The sequence below is a fragment of the Teleopsis dalmanni genome, chromosome 2 (genome assembly GCF_002237135.1).
Source record: "Teleopsis dalmanni isolate 2A chromosome 2, ASM223713v2, whole genome shotgun sequence".
NCBI classification, from domain to species: Eukaryota; Metazoa; Arthropoda; class Insecta; order Diptera; family Diopsidae; genus Teleopsis; species Teleopsis dalmanni.
Window position 1 is genome coordinate 90,444,744 of NC_051847.1, and position 16,151 is coordinate 90,460,894.

The following is a 16,151-nucleotide window of genomic DNA, read 5'->3' on the forward strand; positions in this document are numbered from 1 at the left end:
ATTGGCCGAAAATGGCTCATTTTGAATGAGCTATTTGAAAGTGTTTACACTCGTTCTATTTCATTTGTTTTCATTTCAACAGCTGATTTTTCAACTTGCATGTTGATTTGATTTTTGGCCTGTGCCAAAAAAATGTTGCATGAAGGTTAAATATGCCTTCAAACCTTACATTAGAAACTTAAAACATATTTTTAACTTCGATTAATTGCTTTTTGGGAAGTAAAAGTTCTAAGAAGCAGTGCATCGTTTTCAAGAAAATGCAACCACCAAACATTTGTTTACCTTTTTTTGTAAATATGTTAAAAACAGCTTTTTCAAACTGTCAAAATGCCATGAAGAGCTTTCATTTAGGGTATGTTCAATGGATTCCTTTGCATTTGAAACGTATGTGGAATGCATTCGAACGTCATTCATACAGAATGTGAGAAAATTGCTCATTTTTGTGCTTGAAATTTTATATGCAAGAATGAGCCATTCGATACTTATTTTCGATTTTTGACCAAAATGATCCATTTTCGGCTAATGTAAACGCCGTATTACTTTGATTTGTTTAAAAAGTTTAAAATCTCTACAATGAATCGTAAAACTGCCGTTGCATAGCTTAAATGCATTTAAATTCCGCAGTATAATTATAGGTGAGCCAATTTTTAATCTTAAGTTATGTGTTGGTATTCCTGGTATTCCAGCGAATTCAAAAATTCAACAGGATAGCTCAACGATTCATTTTAGAGTTTTTAAACTTTTTAAACAAATCAAAGTAAGCATGAATAACTTTTAAAGGTCTAATATAAATGTATATGGATACCAAAAAACTGTATAATAATTAAAAAAACGTTATCCAGTGGACCAAATTGTGAATCTAAACCATCCTTGAATTCACTTGAACACACACAAAAAAGAAGAATTATATATATAAAGGTATAAATAACGTACAAAAAAAAACAATATGAATATGAGTCGGATATCGACTATTCGTCACATTCACGAATTGTAATCGGTGCTATGAACAAACAGTGCCAACACTGTCATGCACTCAAATACAAAGATGAATCGGCCGGTTTCTGCTGCGCATCTGGAAAAGTTGTATTGCCACCATTGAATTCGCCGCTAGAACCATTGAAAGCACTATTAGCTGGAGCTACATCTCAATCTAAATTGTTTTTTTCGTAAAATTCGCAAATTCAATTCGTGCTTTCAAATAACATCATTTGGAACAACAAAAATCGTTCAGAATGAGATTGGTCGCAATTTTCAATCAACGCTTAAGATTCAGGGCCAAGTGTATCACCAAATTGGTTCTTTAATGCTGATGCCCAATAATGATCCCAAATTTCTGCAAATCTACTTCATGGGTGATGAGAAACAGCAAATAAACGCACGTTGCCAGTACAACCATATCAAGCAGATGGAGGAGCAAGAAATTGTGGGTATTTTAGAACCGTTTTTAAAAAATCACAACCAGTTGGTCCAGTTGTTCACTACCGTTTCAAACAGACTGCTAAACGACAACTATACAATCGTCATCAAAGCAGACAAAGTACCATCTGGGCAGCACGCGGGCCAATATAATGCACCGATTATTAAAGAAGTTGTAGTTGTTATGGTTGGCGACGCATTTGAACGTCGAGATATACGAATACAACGCAGAGATAACACAGTGCATACGATTGCAGACAGTCATCGCTCTTACGCGGCTTTGCAATATCCATTGAAATTTTTTTTCATTTAAAATGTAGCGCTTATAAGGATTTAAGGGGAAACAACGTTCGCCGGGTCAGCTAGTATAAATATATAATTATTTATATTAATTATAAAGATATTAAATATTCATTCAACATTTTTTTTTTCAATATTTCAATATTCTACTGTCTTGCAATTTTAGGTAATCATTGAACTACCGGATGACCCCAGCAGTGGAGATACTATTAACGGTATTTGATTTTTGCCTTGTACACTTTCAATGAAAAATTTTAAAAGAGATGTATTAGTTAGAAATTTAGTTTTATTAGATTTAATTCTTTTCGATTAGTTTATAAAAATCGTATTGATAGTTGGATCATATTTGATAATTAAGTAGAGAATTTATTATTACACTATATGACTTTACAGTTTACAATAAACTTTGATCTGCACAAAAACTTGTATTTTAATCGGTCATTTACTAATAGAAACTCTCTAGTCCTAATACCCACATCCATTATTCCTTCGCGCATATCTTCATGCCCTCTTAGCCATAACGCTTTTCTTTGTTTATATTATATGACCGTGCATTTATAATTTTAGGTCGTATTCTTGTGAGATTCATTCTCTCTCCACATCTTGGGAGTATTGAATTTTGTTTTCATCATCTGTTAAGTTCTTAATTCCGCTGTATTATCGAATTCTGTACATCTTGTTTTTGTCTTATATTGGATGAAAATTGTGTCTTTAGGACATCTGCATCCTCCTCTCAGAAGCTTATGTTAAATTTTATATTTATGAGCTGTAATATAGTACTGAAAGGATCTTTTATATAAAAAGTTCAAGTATTCTTAGTACTATACATGATTTCACAGGATTAGGCGACGAGAAGTGTGCTTTGTTAATGGCTTGTATTACGTATATTAAAATTTAAAAATTGTTATCATTTCATAACATCTAACTATTAATCATCAATATTAAGATTGATGAAGGTTAGTATTATTTACAGTAAAAAATTTTTAGTAGCTGTAAGTAATTGTACCTAAAATTACAAATAAACTCTATAGACACAATTATCTAAATTTCCTTTCCAGCAATTAAAAGTAATAAGGCAATATACTATAAGGCACTAGTTACGGTATGTACATACCTAAATGTTTATATATACATTGTGACCGAAAAGTTTCCGGAAATTTTAAATAAAACGCAAAATTCTTAATCTTCATCAATATTTATTTTATCTCCTTCAAAATATGCTCCATTAGAAGCGATACACAAATGCCAACGTTTCTTCCAATCATCAAAACATTTTTTATAGGCGCTTTCCGGTATGGCTTTGAGTTCCCTCTGCGAATTCTGTTTTACGTCTTCTATGGATTCAAAACGCGTTCCTCTGAGTGGTAATTTGAGGTTGGGAAACAGGAAAAAGTCACACGGTGCAAGATCAGGTGAATACGGTGGCTGTTCGATGGTATTTATTGAATGTTTGGCCTTAAAATCGTTGATAATGTTGAACAAATTGAGGTGAATCGGAACAAGCCGGGCGTTGACACGTCGCATACACAAATTGTCCACCAAAATCAAACGAGCCATCTCACGACCGATGCCTAGCTCTCGTGCTATCTCTCTAACACTCACATGAGGATTTTTGAACACGATTTCCTTTGCCTTTTCAATGTTTTCGTCGGTGGTAGAGGTCGAAGGTCGTCCAGAACGCGGCATGTCTTCGACGGTCGTACGACAGTCCTGAAAGGCTTTGTACCACTCATAAACTTGAGTTTTCGATAAAACTGATTCCCCATAAGCCTTTTGTAGCATTCGCAACGATTCTGCACACGAAATTTCGTTCGAAAAACAAAATTTGATGCAAACTCTTTGTTCAATATTTTTTTCCATTGTTTTTTTCGCAACGCACTACTGAGGTGAACTGGTTTCAACAGCTGCCGTAAACGAACTGTCCGACAGATCGCTCTCATTTTTTGCATAGTAATTGTCCTTAATTGCTGCCAAACTACATAAACTTAAAATATCGAAAAATATACAGCGCGCGAATTTTAAATGAGAATTTCCGAAAACTTTTCTTTACTTTACTATTATGAATACGAAATAACTAAAGTTTTAAGAATTTTGAATATTTTCGTTTTTGCGTTAATAGAATAAAATTTACAGTTGCCACATTTTCTGAATCCAAGTAAATTAAATAATGCACGGATAAATTAGAATTCATTATCATCTATAGTGATATAGACAAGGGCTACCCATTTCGTGATCGTGATTTGGTGATTTTGGTTTCGTGACATATGACAAACAGAACTGCCATTTGGTACAGAGGTCTAATGGAAAAATGACGAAGATGTGACACAGGTCGTGAATCCTGATCGTTATGAAGCCTATGAAATTGAAGATTTAGATGTGGAACATATATGGTTTCAATAAAGCGCCTTAACAAACGTCGCCGACGAGGGAGTATTTTAGTTCATATACTACATATCAATATTAGGGAGTCACACCATTCCGGCGACGGTCGGTCTGATGATGCATAAAGTATTCCGCCTCCTCACTACTACAAAAAAAAGGTGGTATATATTGTTCTACTTTTTCAAATAATCAGAAACAAATAAAAGTAGTAAAAAATCTTAAAAGTTTCATTAAAAAGTATGTTTTCATTCATTATTTATTAAATACGTATGTCTTCAAAAGTGGTATTCACCTATCTATCTTTCCTAAGAATCAAAATCAATTAAACTGAAGTAATAATAAATCTTTTAAATTTCATTAGAGAGTTTAATAGAGAGGTTTCGAAAAGTAGTGAACTACAACAACAAAAATTATTTTCATATTGATTTAATCAACTGAATTTTTGGATGACCATACAGCTGTTTCGAGTATTGTCAAATATTCATCAACAGCGGTCTTGAAAATAATTCCTGTTCGTAAATAATTTTTTAAGACTGCAAGTAGCAAGGGTTGAACTTGTACTCTTCCAAGTTTGAAACTCAGAGTCAGTGCTTATTAGCCTATGTTTATTAGTGTTTATATGCCGTGTTTATATGACTTGAAATGTTAGCACATTTTTATGGAGTTTTGTTAATTTTCTATGAAAGTTTTTATTAACAAATTTACTTGTGTTATGTATATTAGAACGAAATCTAAACTAACTGTAGAATAATTGAATTAATTAATTAATTATATTTTTATTTTTAATTGTTAAATTTCAATACTATTCTTTTCGTAGAGGCATTATTTATTGCATGATTTTTCAATACTCTTATTCTTATGTATAAAGCCTAATCTGGGAACCTAATACGGAGAAAGTCAACCTAATGTTATTCCACGATTTCACGGGCGAGACCATATATTTTTAATAAAAGTTATAATTTAACGTTAGTTATGACGGAAGTGACTACTATATTTAATTGAAACCAGGATATGGTAATCGATTATATTGGTAATCGATTATTGCAAAGAACGACTAGCAAATACTTGAGACTTAAGTGTGTGGAGTAAAACTATAATTATTATTCGAGAAAGATATTTAAATCAAATGCAATTTTAGTTAGATTTTTTCAATAACAAAGAATTTCTAATGAAAATATAACAAAAATAATTTTCTTCTCTTGTTAATAAATGAATACTTCCTAAAAGTTATTACCTAAAATCATTCTAGAGACAATTTTAGCAATAAGATTGGCACATTCAGTGTAAGTTTGTTCATCCTCTACTTTTCTAAGGGGTCTTTAATAATTGCGTTTCAAAAATATTGGACATATATTCTTAATAATATTTGCATCTCTATTACAAACCAAAACACGAAAATAAATTAGTAAATAATTAATGACTCATTGGCACACAGCAAATTCATCAAGTTTATCTCTTGGTTGGCAAAATATTTTCATAAAATTTCAAAAATTTGTCAATACTTACGGTGATTTATATTCCTCAACGAACTTATTTTTTTCCGTAATTTAATTAAACTTTAAATATTTTTAGCTCAATTTGTGCTTAATAAACCTCATAATTCAAATTAATTGTGAGCAACATGTTAACAACACCGCATTTTTTTTGAATAAAAATTTATTACCACCTAAGTTCTTGTTTATGAGAACTGATTATGATAATTAAATGTATCTAAGATACTCGTAAGATTGTGTTCGTATGATAGACATGAAGTATCAAGGCAAAAATATGACCAGAAGCGCAAACTAAATTAATGGAACAACGATTTTCGTTTGTCTTTTCAGGTGATCTGATTTATGAACGAACCACGAAGATCAAAGTTCTGAAAACACGGAAGCGGTCTGAAAACATCAAATGGTTTTTGTTTAATATCTTTATCTTTTTCAATTTTCATTAATAAAGATTGCTACGCTATTCATTGTTGAACTGGTGTAATTTTTTTAACAAATTGCTCAAGCACAGATACATCGAATATGACTTGATTTATAATAATATGAGTCTTCTCTGTGATTGGAAAATTACTAATTAACAATGCTTGTGTAAGACTCAATATAGCTATTTATTTTTTGAACAATTAGTAATTAATTTAGTGCATATCCCTTTGGCCATTCTTAGGTTTTTGGTGAAAATCATATCTAATATAATTTTTATGGTATCGCACTGGATGAACTTATTATTGTACTCCAGCATTATTGCATTCCAACTTAGATATTTCAAACCATTATTCTTAGTCAACAGGAATGATTAGAAGAAACACTTGAATTTATCGACGCAATCAATTTCTATTCAATTGGGTTAAAATTAAATAACCAAGTATATTGTGAAATTTATTCAAAAGAATTAAGAATAACCTCACACCAAAGATTTTCTCCTCTGTTGATTGTTAGATTTGTCTTGATTTATCCCTGTTGAGGAGGTTTCATTCATATCGGCAATGCTTTGACGTGAATTTAGCACCTCCATATTTGATATGCTAACTGCTACTTGAGTAGGGGAATTTGCAGGATTTCCCGGATTACCCCATGAAGACATTAATACATTGGGGTTTATTTCCATCCCAAACATCATTTTATTTGCATGCATGTGGTCTGTGCAAAGATCGCTAATATAAAAACACATTTGTGTTGCGAGTGGCTTGATTTAACTATAGACGCCCGCTTCAGTCACAACTAGCTTGGTGAAAAAGACGCTGAAAAAGTTGTGTATCGCGCCTAGCTTCATTACTCCTTCAAGATCTTATCACCAAGGGTGGCCCCACCAGTACCTACGCTACCAACGACATTGCTCGAAAAAATATTGCAACCGCTAAACCCCCTACCACGACAAGGTGACAATTCCCGTTAGGCCCTATGCTCCACGCGATGAAGGGGACTACAGTAAATAAGTAAATAATGAATTACTTGATTTCTACAGTATTTTTTAACGAGAATACTTTGCTTTTTAAGAAGCAGCTGAACTGCTGCAAAACAATGTAGTCACATCTATAACTGAATATATTCTTACTTTAAATTTAAAGTCAGTCATTTCCTGTCGTAAAAGCCTCAACGAAATGGCTCAGTAGTATATTATCTAAGTGTCGGACACAGCTGTATAGAGAGAAACTCTATTCCAATTGATCCTGCTAAGAAACGAATTTTTTCTAGAAAAAGAACATCGTGTTCATGAAGCTACCTGTAAACTTATCATCGGGAAAATATTTTTAAACAAAGTAGATGAGTGATGGAATTGTGCAATACCATAAAAAAATCACAGAGTTTTCTTATAATGCGAAGAAATGAAATCAAAGTAATTATCCAATACAGTGTCACCACAGGACACTGTATATAAGGTCGATACACCTCGAGAACGGGCTTAACTTGAAATGTGTACTGCAGAACCTGCTAAGATGAGGAGTAAAAAAAGAACATCAAACAAATTCTCTATTTCTGTCTAGTGCATAATAAAAAAGTAATGAATATATTTGGTAGTGCTTATGTGGGGACATATTATGTGTTGTTAACATTATGACAGAATCAGAATTAATAACTCTTCTGTAAGGTCACAAGTTATGTTGCTGTAAGTGTATACGTTAACGTAAAGTAACTACTATTATATTATTATGGAAAAGAGATAGTACACTGCGACCTAAAAGAGCTATTGTACCCTTTAGTCGGAGTAGAGTGTTTCTCCTAGTCCAATTTCTTCAATGAAAGACAGTATATGACCTATCTTTACTAGTCTTGAATCCATGAAATATCTTCCAAGATGCTTCTTCCCTCACATATGGTATGTGGTTTCACTCTCTTGTTTACATTATCTGTAGTCTGAGTTGGATTGGATGCCTGACTTTGTTAGGTGTTTATTCAATCTACAGTGACCGGTTAGTAATCTCGTAATAATTCTTAGATTATTCTTTGTTTGTTCCATACAATCCTTGCAGCGTTTTATATTAGGTTGTACGTCCTTAAAATCATTTTAGATTATGATAGTCTTGGTAGCTTTTCCCAGTATATATCAATGTCGGCAACTACTATAATGAACTAATTTATTTTAATAACAAATACTTAAATTTATAAAACATTTGTCATATTTTATTGCTGTTCAGTAATTGCTAAATAACTATATTACGAACACTTCAATAAACCTAGCATTGAACTACCTTAAAAGTCAGATTTTATTACGCTATTTAATGCTGAACTAGTTTAGTAATGTCTATTGTTACTAGAAGGGACAATGATACACCTAAATCTATTAAATTTATTGTGTTAAGTAATAGTTTATATACGATACTACGTATTCGTATCAAACTCTAAAGTGGTTATTCAATGTGCAAAATGGGCTGAAACATCAATATTGGACATGAGTCATTCTATAAAATATATGCGTTTTTGTTAAATATATTTTCTCACGAGTGTACTATATATAAAAACTAATTTGTCTGAAATCCGTGCAAGTTTAACATTTAAAATATTTTGTCTAAAAATAATCGAACTCTTTAAATTGTTAGCGCTCGTTATTGATCGACAATTTTAAATGAAAAGACTTTGATTTATAAAAAAAAATGCGACTTTTTTATGCTCAATTGGCAAATAAAACACGTTAATTAATTTTATCAAATCATCTATAAAATTTGGATGCTAAATTTCCACAAAGCAAAAAATACTACATAAATTGGGTACGTTTGCGCCGTTGTGGTGGCACCACAAATCATCGCCAGACCGACATATGCTACGCCCCTCGTACTTTTCAGTTTCAGTTCAATAGTCAAAATCAAATAATTTAGTTTAATAAATCGAAATCAACACAAATGCGCCACTTAATCTAATTAATTTTAGTACTTCGCTGCAGTTTTTAATTAATTTTTTTCGTTTTTTTGAAAATTCTTTTAGAATTTTTCACCAACTTTTCACGTTACACGTACAGACACAGACGCAAAAGTGTCCAAGTGCTGACTTTGCATTCAGTTTTTCCCATGCCTTCGCTGTCTTTGTCGCGCTTTCATGGTTTGGTGGTCGACCACAATCGATTCGAATGTTCTATAGCTATTTTGCGAACTCAAATTGTTCAGATGCGCAAAACGAAACGATCGAAAGGTGATCTTCTAATTGATTAGGGACGGAAAGTCGAGCGATTATTTCAGTCCGGAACCGTGAACGAGACGCACGCATTTTTGTTGCGGTAATTAGTGGCGTTTTTTTTTCTCGGTCATAAAATCTAAATTGATTAAGTTTACTTAAATTTCCGAATCTAATATAACTCCATTTCTGAATTTTTTAGTTTTAATCCACGAAATTTTGATTCTCTCCTGTTCTTGGCTTAATTTTCAAATACAAAATGGTAAGCAGCCACGAAAAGCATTAAATATACATAATGCGATATAATATTCTAAGAGAAGGAGTTATAGATAAAAGTGCGAATTTATAAAAAAACTGCAGTGTAAATTAAATACTAAATAATATTAAATAATAATAATGGGATATAAAACTTAAAACTATTTTCTAAAAAAAATTGTTTAGGAATAATATATTACGTCACCAAAAAAAATGTTAATATATATTAAAAATATATAATAGAATATATTTAAATAATTTATCTATGCGAAAATATTATGTAAAAAATATTGGTTTATGTATGTGATCCTGATAAGAAGGCTTTTAGAAATGAAACTTCAGTAAGACATATTAACGGGTATGTGTATCCCATATTCAAAGAGATACATACTCTATAATATCTTACTAATCAGATGTGTACATCAGATATCTAAAATATTTTTTTCAATAGTGGTAAGTACAGGCATGATTAAATATGATTCTTTTTTTCGCTTTTTTCTTGGATTTAATTATATCATCAAACGGATAAATTTTCACGGGCAAAAGGTAACTCTACATGAATTTGTCCAGTTTTGATCAACCAATTTATTAGCTCACCATGGAAGATGGGACGTACAGTAATTTAACCGTTACTTACAGTTTCCAGTTTCAAAAAAAGGATTTTAGTAGAAACTATATATTCTATAAACTATATTCTTAAAAAAAATTTTAAAACTTACAATAAAAATAAATGTACTCAGAGTGAATATATGTAACGGGAAATGGGAAATCCTTAAAATGACACAAAATAAATAATATAAAAGAAGAGTTAACCATTCTTCTGTTGTAATGACAAAAAGAAGTTATGATTTTTATGAAAGACATATTCTTTTTTATTTATTAAAATAAATATTTTAAAATTAACCATTTTTTTCATATAACCATTTAAAAAGTGTTACGATTTTTCAAAAAAGATATGTCCATTTTTCATTAAACAGAATATTATGAAATATATATCCAATAAAAAAATTGTTCGAATCTCTTCCAGCAATCGTATTCTCTGTAATTGACAAAAGTAATATTTTTCAGAAATTATATGATAATGAGATCATCATCTTCTAAAAAACAAACTCTTTGTTTATTTCTTTTTCTCATTACATTGGATGGATTTACTTTAAGATAAAGATAAAAGACAAAATTGTGAAGATATATATTTTAGAGTAATAAAAAACTCACTCTGCGTAGTTATTCTAACACATCTAATTAATAGGAATAGGTCTCAGGTATGATTATAATCTCAAAATCTGTTTCCTTAAAGTGAAAAACATGTTTCACAATCCGCATTTTACAAAATGAATTTGTTGCTGTGAAAAATATTTTGTACTAACAAATTTCTTAATATGTATTTGTTTGAGATACAATAGACATACCGTACCTTTTGAAGTTATCTTTTTAAACAAATATATTTGATTTAACTGTTTTATATAAAAATATGTATAATTTGTATATATATTTGTTTAAAATTTTGTTGACACATGTTAACAATTAAAATGATTTGTGGATGATTAATATAATTTTAGGAATAAAAAAGTTCGATATAACTAATTGATGTATAATTTGATATATGTTGGATCATTAGATAAAATCTGACAAATGCATATACTAAACACTTTTAAAAAGCCGAATATTATGTTTTTATATTGCCATCAATTTATTGTTTGTATATATGTTTATTATACATATATACTCGTTTTGTATTTCTTATAATAATACCAGCTTTAAGCTGGTAAAAATTTAAAGCCTTCGATTTTTATTAAGAATAAATTATGAACTTGAACTGATAAAAAATGGGATCCTTTGTCTAGAAGGCAAAATTTTATTATTTGTTATTTTATTATTACTTTGTCAATAAGATCTTATAGTCAATATCATAAGGAATACCTTGGGTTGAGTTTTTAATATCGTAACTCATACACCAGATAAATGATTTTTGTAAATGTAATAATGTAATAATAATATATTATAAGATTTATTCGAACTTCGTAAAAAATGAAGTATAGCAATTACTGATACATAATTGGTAAATTACTATACTTATATGTCGAAACGATTAGTTATACAGTGGCTTATCTATTGGACAATTATATTACTTTAATATTAATTTTGGCATTTGCATATTATTGAAGTAATTTTAACAATAATTTTAATTGCATTAAAAGCAATATCAGTGCTGTCTAACCCACGATAAATGAGCCTTACTTAAACATCAACAGATGTATAACGATCCCTTGTGATAATAAAAAAGATATTGCATGAATATCTATATCTGTTGTTGAGTCTCCAGTAAAACCTATTTAAAAACCGTGGGAACGCATTGTGCAGACTTCCCAGCTTTCATTATTTTAATCTAGAAAGAAGCGATACCTCAAAATAATAATGAAAGTAATTTTTAAGTGTAAACCTATATTCAATGATTTTCTTGTCGCCTATGTTTTGCTCAATTCAATAAACTGTAAGACACAGGAATTGTATTTGGCATACCAAATAGATTAATTAGAATGATAAATTATGTAAAAAGATAAACTTTAAAATCTAGAGAACTTTTAAAAACTGGAAAACTAAAATAAGGTGATGGTACATTGGCTTTACTATGCAACCTTACACTTGAAATAGTAATACACAAAAGAATCGGTAATCCAAATATTGTCTTAGATACTATCGTTTAAAGACGACATAAAAACTATTTCTATTCCATGAGGAGAAGTAGAAAGCAATAAGCTAGACTTACGAAACTGCATCAGAAATGCATCAGAGATATGAACGATCTCCAGAATGAATGGATATGCTTTAAAATACTTGCGACTAAAATTTTACAAAATGTATTTGTTCTTTGCTTCAAAGAACATCTGACGTCAGCGATATGACTCCAAACTACACCAGTTTCACAATAACAATACGTAGTATTTAATATGAAACTTGCGTGCCTAAGAGGGGCAGGAAATATTTTAAGAAGGAACTAAGGTAGTTTCTCTAGAGGAGTACTTCGGTTTCTGATAAAATCTGCTAAGTTGGTAACTAAATTTAAAATCTGCTATTGGAAGGACGCAAAATACGATATTACCAAAATTTCTTTGATTAATTTGACGAATTTGATAAGGTACGAGAAAGGACTAATATGCAAAAAAATCACTAATGGTTGATTTACACAAACAAAAATACTTTGAAAATCATTCCATAATTTTCAAAGATTATTTCTGGATTCAATGAACTAAAATATATTTGAATAACTACATTCAATTTCGAGTAGATAAAAAAAATAAAGAAATTCATTGAAATAAAAAAAAGCACTAACATATAGTAGAGGCATCGACAACAGAAGTTTGAAGAGATAATATAATTATATTATTTAATACAATTCAATCCCTAACGGTTTTGTTAAAATTTGTGAAGAAAAAATATTTTTAAGAAGTTATTTTTTTTATACTTATTAAGCTTAACATATAACTAATAAATAATATATAAATTTTATTTTTTTTCATTATTTTGCAGTCAGAGGAAGAGTATGATAAGGAACAACTCAGAAGTACGTTCAATAATCTTACTTATTATTAATTTGATTATATCTACTTTTTACTATATGTGAATACAGTTTTGCGTAATGCCTTCAAAGCCTTCGATCATGACGAAAAGGGCGTTATTGACTACGCTGATGTGCAGACAATATTAGAAATACTTGGACAAAAATTAGACGATAAAGCCACAAAAACTTTGATCAAAGAAGTCGACAAGGCCAACAGTGGGAGATTAAATTTCAATCAATTTTGTCGTCTAGCAGCGCGGTTTGTTGAAGTGGAAGAAGATCAAGGCGCCTTAGCTAGTGAACTTAAAGAAGCGTTCCGTGTTTATGATAAAGAGGGTAAAGGTTATCTGACGGTTCAGACGCTACGTGATATTCTTCACGAACTCGATGATAAATTGAGTAAAAATGACTTGGATATGATCATTGAAGAAATTGATGCTGATGGCTCTGGTACTGTTGATTTTGATGGTATGTATTTTCATAACATTTTTATAGAAACAAAATAAATAAAATGTTTTCAAAACATTAAAACGTTATAATAATATTAACTCAATTAATACATTAATATAATATATTATTAACTCAGCTTGAATTTTGCTGGTTTTTGACCAAAATTGAGTACTTCTTGTGGATACAAGATATGTTTTGAATTTAAAAAATAACGAAGCAATTTAAACTGGTTTTGATTTTTTTGACAATTTCTAGAAAAAATTTATTTGAAACATTAGTTTAGATTTTTTAAATTATAAATATGTTTTTGTTTATTTTTTACTTACAGAATTCATGCAAGTGATGACAGGTAAAAATGTTTATGACATTACAATTAATCGTCAGTTTGTCTTTGAACCCAGCTTGTCACACAATTCCTGTCCTGACCGTCGATATCGTCTTCATCGCCGTATTGAAACTTATTTTGATCGTTTATACGAACAAATGTTACGTCCATTCGATTGGTTTTATCAACAAAGTGTGCGCACATTCTCCCATCCCTCTCCGAAAGCAATATGTCATATAATAAAATCAAGTAAAAATCCAAGAAATATTAATAACGTGAATGTGAATGCTGTACCCTGTTGTTATCGTCCGACCTATCGTCCGCGCTTCCCTAAGTGGGTGCCTATTTTGACTTTGTATCGAGAAGTTGTGCAAAATCCTTTCAAACGTCGTCGTCACTATATGATCACATACGATTAACATGTTCGATTTTTGATCCTGTGCCTGTTTAATGCAGTTTGCTACCCACCGCTCACTTTCATTTGTTCATTTGTGTTACCTTGCATTTTAATGTTATTTTAATCACTGCCAATTAATGTTTTTACAATATATTAATTTATTATAATTTAATATTAATATCAGCACTAACCGCCGCTTCTCCATTTCTTATAGGTTAAACTTTTTAAGTAACGAAAGTACAAAAATATTTAAATATTTAGTTATATTTTGGCTGCTAATACGTATGTATCTCTTTTTGCAGTTGATGTAGAAATATCGAATATATATGAAATATAACACACTGTAATCATTTTATTTTTGCATCAATAAAAGAGTTAAATATATACATTACTTTAGTGTTTCATTTTAAAATAGTTGGTTGCATGTTTCTTTACAATCTTTAATATGATAAAAAAGTATATTTTAAATACTAAATATTGGTTGTTCTTATACATATATATATAATTTACTCGCCCTTAACGCTTCAATATCTCATATCAATTTTTTGCTTTTAATTTTAAGTATACTAGTTTAGTCCTCCCCTATTCTTAATAACTCCACTGCTTTGGTTTAAACCGAAAGTTTACCTCTTCCTATTCTAAATTTATAAATATATTCCAAATTTTCAGATAACTTCGAAAAATAGGTCTTATAAAATACTTAGTATAAGTATATTCTGAATATATGTTAAGGTTATGTCATATCATGGACGTGGAAAAGATTAGCAACTAACCCGTAAGCGAAAAGCATTGAGGAAAGTGTAAAAGACATTGAGACATCATCGAAACTATTGGTATACAATATACAATATACATATAAGAATTTATAATTATATATTATTATTATATATGGGTTTTATTACATTAATAATGGGAGATAATTGATATCTTATAGTATTAAATTTTAAACTTATTTTAAAGTGTGTAAAAGTATGTGTTGAATAAAAAATAAATAATTTAAAAATAATTAAATATAAGTCTTATTACAACTTAATGGTATAAAATATTTACTATTGTTATATTATTTTATTGAATATTTATTTTCTGAAAAAGAATTATAGTAAATAAACAAGTTATAGTTTAAAACTTCGGTTTATTTAAAATTGAATGTATGAAGCAATAGAATATACACAGTTTAAGTCCACAGCTTAAGCATGCTCTAAATTTACATATAAAACAAATTTACAAAACAAATTTTTCCTTTTTGCGTATTGGTTGTACCGCAAGTGACATAAACATTATAAAGCAGTTATGATGTTTACAAATCTGTTAATAAACGCTTGTTACTCTGCCACAACCATGAATTTATAAGAGAATTTATATAACGCTTTCGAAGAGGTTGAAAGAACTATGAAAATGTCGGAGGGTCCAGACGTCCCTCCAACGATGAAACCGCGAACAAAATTGATGAGATTATGATTGTTAAAAAGAAAATTACCGTGAAACAAACTACTGAAGAAAGAGAAATGTCATACGATACATGCATAAAGGAAAATGTTGATAACCTGTGTTAATCCAATAGTTCATTCATAGATACATACTTTATTATTGAATACAAAGTCATATTGCTAATTTCACAATACATAATTAGTTAAACATTTGTCTCCAATTTATCATGAATTTACATTAATATAATTAAGAGAGATCTTTCAACTAAAAAAAATCCGTATTTCATTTACCATTTACCATCATTTACGTTATTCTAGAAAAATATAACCTTCATATTCAATGAAATAATTTACAGATATTTTTGGGAGCTGATTATTACTGAGAAGTTATAATATTATTTTATGATCGTTTTAAGCGGTTTGGGAATTAGAATAATAATATTTTTTTTAATATCTTAATATATATAAATATTATTAAATATATTTTATATATTTAATAATATATAATACATTATATAATATATATAATGTATATTTTATATATATA

General features: G+C 29.7%; 2 protein-coding genes across 3 annotated transcripts in view; both read left to right on the forward strand.

The window, feature by feature from the left end:
- The window catches only part of LOC119676881 (laccase-4-like), a 472,379-nt gene that overhangs the window by 134,053 nt on the left and 322,175 nt on the right, over nt 1-16,151 (forward strand). The gene's annotated exons all lie outside the window — the stretch shown is intronic.
- On the forward strand, nt 9,186-15,058 carry LOC119676884 (troponin C-like). Of its 2 annotated transcripts, none has more exons than XM_038088145.1 (6): nt 9,186-9,294; nt 9,394-9,453; nt 12,975-13,008; nt 13,075-13,473; nt 13,784-13,804; nt 14,847-15,058. In XM_038088145.1, the coding sequence occupies exons 2-6, from the start codon at nt 9,451-9,453 to the stop codon at nt 14,861-14,863; spliced, it is 474 nt and encodes a 157-aa protein (XP_037944073.1). In that variant the 5' UTR covers nt 9,186-9,294; nt 9,394-9,450; the 3' UTR covers nt 14,864-15,058. The 2 variants fall into 2 exon arrangements, with proteins under 2 accessions (XP_037944073.1, XP_037944074.1); XM_038088146.1 differs by lacking the exon at nt 14,847-15,058 and adding an exon at nt 14,392-14,568 and having other exon boundaries at nt 9,187-9,294.

What these genes read in the sequence shown, in the direction of transcription:
- LOC119676884 (XM_038088145.1), top strand. An exon ending in TGATAAGGAACAACTCAGAA is followed by an intron (nt 13,009 to 13,074) that starts GTACGTTCAATA and finishes ATGTGAATACAG; the next exon opens with TTTTGCGTAATGCCTTCAAA. An exon ending in TGGTACTGTTGATTTTGATG is followed by an intron (nt 13,474 to 13,783) that starts GTATGTATTTTC and finishes TTTTACTTACAG; the next exon opens with AATTCATGCAAGTGATGACA.